Source organism: Pantherophis guttatus, chromosome 1 (assembly GCF_059756535.1).
Source record: "Pantherophis guttatus breed Tessera chromosome 1, ASM5975653v1, whole genome shotgun sequence".
In the NCBI taxonomy this organism is placed as follows: Eukaryota; Metazoa; Chordata; class Lepidosauria; order Squamata; family Colubridae; genus Pantherophis; species Pantherophis guttatus.
Window position 1 is genome coordinate 103,426,876 of NC_142063.1, and position 10,349 is coordinate 103,437,224.

A 10,349-nucleotide genomic window follows, 5' to 3' on the forward strand; every position below is an offset into this window, starting at 1 on the left:
TTCTTTTGCTTTTTTTTCTCCTTTATTAATGGGCAGCATATAACACACTGACACATTCTCAACATTGGGCTGGGCTTCTTTTTCTTCTGGATCCTTCTACCTCTATGAAGACCACTTCTTTTATTTGGCTGCTGCAGCAGCTGCACTGCTTTAAAAATACATCTCCTCTTCCAACCCACCTATTTCAAGGTTGAGCTTTTGATAAGCAACTCTGCCATGCTTTGATGCTGGGGAGAAGGCTTAAATAGGAAGGGAGAACAGCATAAATGATTGCAATTTTCTCTGCAGGCTGCTCTTCCACAATCTGCCTCTCCCGGGTCCTCAATAGGTGGATAAAAATGTCAAATGCAGACTAAATATCTGACTGACTCTGCAAGCTACCATAATAATTCATTATATATACATATATGTCACCTGACTCCCAATGAATATCTAAGATTAAGAATACTATGGTGTCAACAAAGATGCCTAAAAGGGACCAAATGATCCATACTCCTCACCAGACTAATTATAGAACTATCAAGGGACTCTATTCTGTTGTTTCTCAAGGCCTCTTTCAGTGAACCTGTGTTGTAGACTTGGCAAGCTTTGAATAGTTTAACCTGCAACCCTATGACATTCTTCCTAGAAGTGAGAGCCACTTTGAATAGACATACAAAAGATGATACCGTTTGATATTAAATGAACTCTAAATAATGTACATAATAACTTCCATGTCACAGTTTTAGTTTGGGGAAATGAAAGTCTTAAAAGGAAAAAAAAAACCTAGTAACATGAATCAATCTGATATGATTCAAAGTTTTCACAATCAGATTGGCATCCAATACAGTAGTAATTATCAGCCAAATCTCCATTATGACATTTAGGAATTTTATAGCCCTTGGGTGCAAAGAAAAAACAAAACCCACAATTTATGCTGGCTTAATAAATGTATTGAGTTTACCTGGATTTGGTTTCTTACCCTAAGCAGAATTTAGGGCCAGGCTGCAAGAAGACAATGTGGAATAAAAGCTGAATAGATTCCAAATGCATTAAAAAAATATGAAAAGAAATTGAAGAGACACACATAACGAAGTCTTTATGTAATTGGCCCAGTGATATTTCATTGCCATGCGAGAGCATCACTGAACACACTTGTTTGTAATGCAGGAGTTACAGCTATCTAAGGAGATCCAATATTACCATGGCACTGTGCAATGGTGCTTGCATTCCCTTTTAATTATGGAGAAGGGTATACATGTTTCAAGCTATGCTGGTTCCTGAAAGACCTCATTATGACTGATCCAAGGTCTTGTCTTCTTTACCAAAGAATATTTACTGAAATCTTTCCTTATCTATACATGTTATAATTAAGACTAATTGCACCGATATCCTAGTGTGTGCAATTGTGTGGATGTAATTTTTATTAAATGAATGTTAAACAAGATAAACTAATTTTAGAGAAGAAATAAACAGTGAACAGATAAAGAAAAAATTATGAAGAACTGCCTTCTAATATTAAGTGGTTATAAATGATTGGTTTAAAGTGGTTATAAATGATTGATATAAATATAAGTGGTTATAAATGATTGGTTTAAATATAAGTGGTTTATATTTTACCCTTTCTCTAAGGTTACACCATAATTTCCTTCTTTTCATAGTTTACCTTTTCTGATTACAAGTTCATTTTTTTTCTTTCTTCAGCAAAAAGTCCATAAGGGGTTCCCAATCACTAATAAATGCGCTTATAGTCCTTTCCCTAATCAAACAAGTCAATTTGGCATATCTGTTAATTCTACCATCTTTACCAACCATTCCTTCATTGTGGATGTTTCATTTTTGTGCATATTAATAGTCTTGCTGCAGTTATCATGTGCAACCAGGGTTATGTTTTAAAGTCCTAAATGGTATGGGGCCCAAAGGCTGCAAAGACCTTTGCCTTGTACTCAAGAGTAGTAATACTTGATAATTTTAATGTCATAAAGAGAGAAGCCATCTCAGCTGTGGGCCTCCAGCTATGGAAAAATTTCCCCCTGGAAATGGAAGCATAGCAAGTTTTATTCATTCAAAACTCACCCAGGTATTTGAGTCATTTGATTTTTGTATGCTTACTCTGTAGTTTTCCTCTTTTTATCATAGTGTGATTTTTCTGTTTAAATTACTTTATCGTTACCTCATCTGTACAGTACCCTGATAACTGAAAGATTATTTTAAAGGTGTGTTAATAAATAGTAAACAAGCATAGAAAGACAGTCATTGCTTGAACCTGTAATTCTACAAAGCTAAATAAGGAAGCCACTTTGCAGGAAGTGGCTAGTGCTAGTGTATTTCGATTCCCAGGTGTTCACAGCTTCATCCAAATGATGCTTTAGGTCTAACCTTGGCAGAATGAGGTTGGATGCAATTAAGCTGATGCAATTTTATTTTATTTTTTGTCTTTCCATAGCTGAGCATCTTCTACTCCTCCAAATATGCTGAATTAAAATTCTCCTCATTCTGTAAGTTGGGATTCAGTATCACGAGAGCTGCACATTGCCCACTTTGGCTGCATTGGGTTCTACTGTGCCACTTAATTGTTTTTGGAAGAAGCATTGAGACAGGCAACCTACCCCAACCTCCAAGCAGATCATTAATAGCTATAATGAAAACTGCTAGATAACCTAGATTAGTTTCGCTGAGATATGCTGATGCTCAACAATTTACTTTATGGGAATAGAAAAAGTTACGATAGTTGAACCAAAGGAGACCAGTGTGTTGGGTCATAAGCAGGGACAACAGGTTCTAGTCCACTGTAATCCATGGAAGGTCACACTGTGATTTTGGGACTAATCATTCTCTCTAGGTCTAACCTATCTTGGTATTGTTATGAGAAAAAGTGGAAGAGGGAAGGCTATGTATGTGCACTGCTTTAAGCTTCTGAAGTAATTTACAAAAAATAAAAAATAAAAAATGAAGCACATTAATGAATCTTCCAGTACTCTATAAACAGATTAGCAGTTCAGGAAGTAACAGTACAGTATGTGACTAAATGAGTGTCAAACTTTGCGTCGTCATGGCAGCATCACATGATGTGTCGCGACTTTTTCCCCCTTCGCTAAACCGGGCGTGGGCATGGCCAGTGTGTGACACATCCGGCCTGCGGGCCGAGAGTTTGATAGTCCTGGATTAAATAGTCTTGAAAGCTAATGTTGGACTAGAAGTCAAAAGACTTCCTGGAAAACAGCAAAGGCAAATATATCCATAATGTTGCTAAGAAAGACAAATACCTTGGAGCAATCACCATGATTTTACCTTTACCTTGAACAGACAGGTAAAATTGACATGATATTAACCAATTACCTTACCCCCAAATTTCTACTCATCAGAATCATTTGTAATCTGTTTTAACGTTTTCATCAAATAAATCTCTTCTGATTCATTAAAACACTGTGTTCTGGAGCTTTTAAAAATAACACTCATGGAAAAGTTCTTCATCCTTCTTGCCGCCTTCCCCAGTAAAGGAAATAAATAAAGGTTATTCTTTTATAAATTGTGACAAACGTAATACTAAAGTGTGAAACTATCTGTCTGCTGTTTTCTGACTATGTAAAGTGACCACAAATGGTAATCAGTGGCGACAATGTATTATGACTTGCTAAGAGCTCCCCAGGAGACAGGAACTTACGCCTTGGGCAAAAATCGCTATCAGGAGACAGGAACATCAGACCAAGGTGGAAATTGTCAAGATGACCCTTTAAAATGTAAAACAACCTAAAGGATGACCTAAGAGAATAAGGGGAAGTTGGGAGGGCTTCTTAGGCCTGGCGTGCATTGTGAAGGTGTATAAAATGTATAGCTTGAAAACTGCTTTTTGTGCTCTTTGAACTCAATCCATTTGGGAAGAGTCTAAGAGGTCGCGCTTGCAACCGCTTTTCTTTTTTTTTTCTTCATGTTTTTCTCCAATAAATCTTTGATTTTGTTAACCAGACTTGTCTTGGAATTGTGAGTATAAAATTTTGGGAATTTTAAATCTCACACCAGGAACATTCTGATGAAGACAATTACTTTGTGAAATAGTCAAAATGTTAAGTTAGCCAGGCTATTGAGTTGTGGACCAGGGACTCTTAGATCTGCAGTTCCAAAATGGAGATGGAGAAAAAGGCAATTGTGATGGCATCTGGAATTTATCAAAGCTTCCTCTCAAATGGGCTTCGATCAAGGAAACCTGAACCTCCTTCTCTGTGGGGTGGGGAGAGAACAGCTGCCCTGGAGGTTTTCTTGGACTCTTAATTGTGCATCACGCAATTCATCAGGATTGCTGATGCTAGCCAGACACCCTTCTAGCAGTATCTCAAAAGCCTGAGTGATGCACTGAGGAAATTACACTGCAGAGCAATATGCTGACCAGGTGTTGCTAATTAGAGATAATTTTAATTCAGTCTTCTCCAAGAGAATTAGTGCATGACAATGAGAAAGCTTTCACTGCTGCTCCAAATTATTACTTTTTAAAAAAAGAAAACAATGTTCATCACATAATATGCCAACACTATGGGGGTTTGAGGATGCTTTCATAAAAAACTAACACCAATAGAATTCTGTGGCCTAGCAAAGAGGTCATCTAGTTGGAAATAGGTTCCACTGAAAATAATAGGTCTTAAATTTCTCTCCAATAGGCAGTACATGAATTTTAATCTCGAGAACCTTATGCAAGCAGAGAAATGGCTGTTTCTATAAGTAGAATAATTTTCTACACTCCATAAAAGTGGCTAAAATATCAGAAATGAGTATGGGATGCTTTAAATTTGTCAGAATTCCTCCCTGGTTCAAAGTTGTAAGTAAATTAGGTATTGAACATCATCTTGTCTTCCTACCAGCCCATTTTTAACATGGGGGGGGATGGTGTGTGGAAGGTTCAGGAGAGAGTGGGGAAGGCTGCATCCAGAGGGTCTATAGATTAAAGGCTTCTCAGTCCCTGTACTATACCTTGAACCCAGGGTGAAATTTTATTTAGCCATTAATGAGTCAAAATTAGTTGTTCACAATTACATAATTTTTGTGCTGCTATTTGAAAGTAATTTCAGCCAGACATAACAATATTTCTCAGAGGTCAGATGCCTGTAAAGTACTGCATTTATCAGACTACTCCAAAATCAGAATACTCTTGAGCATTACAAAATTTCTGTCCATGAGGCTTATTTGGGACATGAAGATAAAAAGAACAGTTTATCTGGAATGGACACGTGAACACAAAAAGCAATATTAAAAACATTCATCAAAAATATAAAACACAGCTATTACAAATAATTTAAAAGTATTTTCCCCCACCAAATGGTGCAGAATTGTCTATCATATAAATAGAAAAGAAAATAGCAGTTTGCAAGCTGGATCTCTTGCTTGGTTAACCAGACTTTGGTTTTTTCAAAGGGTCTTTGGTTTGCAAGTGCTTTTCGGTGAAAGTTCAACTATTCAATTCAGCAGCTTCATTGCATCTGAAGAAATCTAGCAACTTCCATCATCCTTCTTTGCTTTTCTTCATTGATTTCCTGCACCAGCGCAATCAAATCACAATCCAAGTTATTAAATCTTGTTTGTGTTCCATGGTCATGCTCTGGAACAGGAGAAAAGGGGAGAAAATCAATGGAATAAATGATAGCAAATATTTCTCAACAGAAAAAACAAATCATTTTTCCCCTACCCAAATGCAATACACGCACTACTGTTATTACCTTAGTTTTTGAACAGGTTGTATACAAGGCTTCCTCCTTATTTAGGGTTTAAATGAGATGATCTCTTAAAAATAGTATCAGTAAAGCAGCAGTTACTTTTCGGATCAGAAACCAAAAGTGGCTTAGCACAATGGTAAATGTTTGCCTCACTTACACAGTTGAGTAAGAGCTACTTTATCAACATCATGAAGTGGTGGAAACGTATTTAGGTTTGGGTCTGTAAGATTCTAATTTACTTTTACTGGTCAAATTTGGCCTGCAGCTTAGAGATTCTAGGCTGAGTGACTTTTCATTAGCGAAGTATTTTGAGATACTTTTCTCCAATCTGGTGTTCTATTTGTGTTGGCACTCAAACTGACCAATGCATAAAAACCATGCTGGGAATTGGGAGGGGGAGGATTATGGCCTTAGGACATTTGGAAGGCATCTGACTGGAGAAGGCACTGTGGTACTTGGAATTGATGAAACTCTGTGACACACCTGTTACAAGCACCTGAACTTCCATGGGCTTCTCAAATGACAGGGCAAGCCACATTCAAAGAGATACAAAGACACAACAAGCTTTTGGCGATAAAGGATCAAAGCATATCCAAAAGGCATCTCCAAAATAACTTTCAACCCTAAGGATAATTGCTAAGACATGTGTTTCACAATGTCCCACTAGTCTTTAATAAGCAACTGAATATATGAATTATTAGAATATATGAATTAGAAATTCATAAATTATATGAATATATGAATTAGAAATAAGTGCTATGTTCACTATGAAACCTTGTCACTTGTATCCCCTAAGAATTTTTGCTCAAAGAGTGTATAACGTTGCTTAAATGTTAGCAGTTGGAAGCTCTCCTTCTGCCTTAGGGCACCACCATTTTAATTATGTTTTAATAAAACCAAGAAAAATCCTATATAAAAATGCTTATAAGCCAGAGATATATAAGTAGCATTAATGGAATTTTTAAAATTATCCTGTATCCCCTATTACAAGAACAATGATACTAGCTCATTCTTCCTTAGTAGTTACAGTTACAATTAGTTGTATTGATAGTTTGTATCAATGAATCCTTTAGCACCATTGGTTGGGAAAAGGATGATCTGTTGTTGATTTAAGGTTGGTATATCTGATGCATTTCTGGCTACTTCTACAGATCATTGCCTCCTAGCAAAAATGCTAGTTGCAGCATTGGTGACTTCATCCTGCAGTTCAATATGCATTTCTAGAACTAGAAGCTGTATATGGCCCACAGCTCTAGTTACTCAAGAGACAAAGAAAGTGGAACACATTTCCTGAAGAAGTCAGTGGCTGCTTGTGGTCAGTTTGTATCCTCCTTCCCTTGTATTAGCAAAGTATTTCCTCTCCGGGTGACCCTTAATTGTGTTTTTAAAAAAACTAAAGCTGTGCACCTATTAACAACTGCTTAAAGCAACAGCATCTTTCCCTGCAACCATGCGGGCTTGGTAGGAACAGTGCAAACCTGGGAAAAGATGTATTTGATTTAGAAAGTTGCTAATATGTACTCCAAAGCATCATTTTATTTTGTCTTTAAACCTGAAGCAATTGCAGAGCCCTCACTATGATGACTGGGAATTTTAGACACAGTAATCTTGAAAAATTGGAAAGTGCATGTATATAACCCTATATTTGCACATTTACATGTTGGTCAGAACGTGACTTGCACATGGTAAAAATGCTAGCTTAAAGAGAAGAAGATAGTGATTACAATAGTGGACTATAACGCTGCACTGCAAGTTCATTAAAAAAAATCAGCAGGAAAAAGGTTAAGAAGTTCCTCCCATGTTCACTATGAAAAAACCACATCTATGTGATTCTGCAGCTTGGATTCTCAATCTTAAACTAATTTTGGCCATCATACTAAACCAGGATTTACAAATGTCAACGGTGAAGCAAAATCAAACGTTTTAAATCAAACCAAAATTTTGTCTCTCCCTGCCCTCCAATAATTAGCTTTTTAAATAGCTTCATCATCTTACATTTGCAGAAACAGCAAATTATGTTTTTTCTTAAGTTTCCTCTTTGAAGGATAACAGTCTAGATAACTACAGGGTCATCTTGCTCATAGATAAATTACAGGGTATCTCAGTTTGATGTGTGAACCACACCAGTAGTGGCATAATGATTTAGCTGGCTTAACGCCCTATGCAAAAACAGCCACTGTGATTTGTTAACCATGGTTTACCTAGCATGTTGTACTACACTCTGTACAGGGAATAGCCCAATTCATTAGCAAACACATTAGGCTTGCAGCTCACTTTGGTAACAATGTCCATTCCGTCTAGGCAAGAAGCCAGCTACGAGAAGCCCCTTTTGCAAAGGCGCCTTTCATTTAGGTTCCTTCACTGCCCACTTAAGGAACCGGAACACTCCATCTCCTGTCTCCAAGAAAAGCCGACGGCTGGCAAGAGAATAAAGGAGCGGTGGCGGGGAGGGTGTGCGCCTGCATAACTAACGAGGAACCATCATTGAAGAGGAATCAATCATCATGCCGCCAATCTCTTGAATCTTTGCCGGACGCTCGTCCGCAGCCCTTGGGAACCATCTACGTCCTCTCACCTCGGCTAGGCTTTTCCGCGGGGTTCAAGGCGCCCGAGCCAAGCGCCGGTCGCGACTGCCCGCCGCCGCCTGCTCGACGGCCTCCTGCCGGCTCTTGAAGTCCTGGATGGCGCGCTTGTTCTGGAAGTCGATGAGCGCCATGGTGATGGAGGCGTTCCAGCAGCTCTCGCCCGGGCACCGAAAGTCGATCTCCTTGCGGTCCGTGGTGACGATGGTGAAGTAGACGTACTTGCCGGTGCGCTCCACGCAGTCCACCTTCTGGATGGAGCCGAAGCGCAGCTCCTTGGCGCGGGCCCTGCTGCCGCCGACGCCGCCGCTGCCGCCGCCGCCCTCGGGCGAGAAGAGGCTCAGGCTCTCCTTGCTCAGCACCACCTGCTTCTTCTTCCACAGCTGGAAGAGGCTGTCGCTGCGCTTCTCCAGCTCGCCCTCGCGGATCACCTCCGACGCCGGCGCCACCGACGGCCCTTTCATTCTGCCCGCTACTGCCGCCCCGCCACGCGACTACGATGCCGGCTCGCCCTGCTCTCTTCTGTGGGCTGCCGGTGCTGCGCGTCTTGCTATATTGCGCGAAGAGCTCCGTTTATGGCCTCGGAGTCTCGGTGGGCGGCTCCACCTTGCTGTGAGCCTCTCCGCCCACGCGGTGGCCCCATTCCCTGGTGCCAGACGACGGGGCTCCTCCCTCCGTTCTCCGCCCGCCTCCTTTAACCCACGCTACAGATGGCGCCCCCTGGGGGAGGCTTGGTCAGGCGAGGCGGAGGGTTAAAAAAAGAAATCGAAAGGAAAGGCGCTTCTGCGGATGCTGTGAGGGTTGCATGATCGGCGCTAAAAGTGGGGGAGGGACGATAATTTGAAGGAAAGATGGAATGCAAATTTTCGATTTTTTCCTTACTTGGATATTATGGACAAACTGCACTACCTTGTGGTAACCGAATACGCGAGCCACATTTACGCGAAAGTCTTATTTTCGAGGCGAAGCGAATGAAGTTACTTTTGTGGGCGCTGAAGTCATGGCGCCGCATTCGTGCGCGCAGGGAACCATCGTGCGCAATTGCCAGAGGTTCGGAGTTCAGAATGCAAGATGGGAAGAGTTTTCTAATGTTATTTTTTTTATTAGTAAAGTATAAGAAAGAGGCAACATCAAAGACACACGACTACTACAACAATATCACTTAACAATGGTCCAGGCTGCCAGAAGACAAAGAAACAGAACTTTGTATTTCCCTCTAATGTAGGTAATGCGGGTCCAGCTAGATCACTGAAGGGCCCTCTTTATTCATAGTATTGTAAGAAAGAAAATGTGCTTGTTTGAGAAAAGCAAATTTATCCAGTAGAAACAGTACAAAGGCAGACAAATTCCTTTGAAGTAGAAACATTCTATAAGAGGGGCCCCTCAGTTGTCAGAGATAGAGACATTTGGTGATATACAGTTTGAAGGTTAAAGAGACCAAGCATGACCACATGAAATATCAACAAGAGATAATTTGAATCTTATGCTTCGGTGATTTACAAGAAGAATTATGACTGTTTGGCAAAGATAATGTAAAACTTAGTAATTAGGAAATGTCAATTAAATATAACAAATGTATATGACCATATAAACTGCTGAGTTAACAGAATCCTTTGTTTGAAACTGTATAAAACAGAGGTCTCAGGATCATAAAGTGGTTCAGATCTTGAGGTATCAATACCTATCTGATCCTTATTGCAATAATAAACTGACTCTGTCTGCCCCGAAGGGATGTCTCTTAATTCCTTCCTTCCATAACATCTCCACACTCAAAGTGGTAAAAGAGGAAGTAAAGAAGAGGTATGACAAACACATCATAGGTGGGTGGTTAGGATGCAGGAAGGAAAGCGGATTGTCATGGGAAACTCAGCCCCTGATTTCTACATACTTCTTGGATGGTTGTTACAGAGTGAATTTAGCTGGTCTTAAAGATCTGAGCAAGCTGAGCATCGTGGGACAGGACTTGATCTACAAAAGCCTGAGATACTGCAGTTGCCTGCTTTTGGCAAGGGTGATGCGAACCCAAGTGAAGATTTCCTCCTTACATTACACCCTAATCCAGAAGTCCAACTCACTCCCTAGCAAC

General features: G+C 40.0%; 1 protein-coding gene across 2 annotated transcripts; it reads right to left on the minus strand.

Annotated features, from left to right (window-relative positions):
- Positions 1 to 4,369: 4,369 nt before the first annotated feature.
- Positions 4,370 to 8,921, minus strand: LOC117665242 (pleckstrin homology-like domain family A member 2). Of its 2 annotated transcripts, none has more exons than XR_015730234.1 (2): positions 7,956 to 8,895; positions 4,370 to 5,566 (listed from the first exon to the last, which is right to left on the minus strand). XR_015730234.1 is itself a non-coding variant. In XM_034416901.3 (2 exons), exon 1 carries the CDS (start codon positions 8,725 to 8,727, stop codon positions 8,281 to 8,283), a length of 447 nt encoding a protein of 148 aa, XP_034272792.2. In that variant the 5' UTR covers positions 8,728 to 8,921; the 3' UTR covers positions 4,370 to 5,566; positions 8,257 to 8,280. The 2 variants fall into 2 exon arrangements, 1 of the variants encoding a protein (XP_034272792.2); XM_034416901.3 differs by having other exon boundaries at positions 8,257 to 8,921.
- Positions 8,922 to 10,349: the final 1,428 nt, after the last annotated feature.

Excerpts from the sequence above, each read along its gene's own strand:
- LOC117665242 (XM_034416901.3), bottom strand. The coding sequence starts at position 8,727 with ATGAAAGGGCCGTCGGTGGCGCCGGCGTCGGAGGTGATCCGCGAGGGC.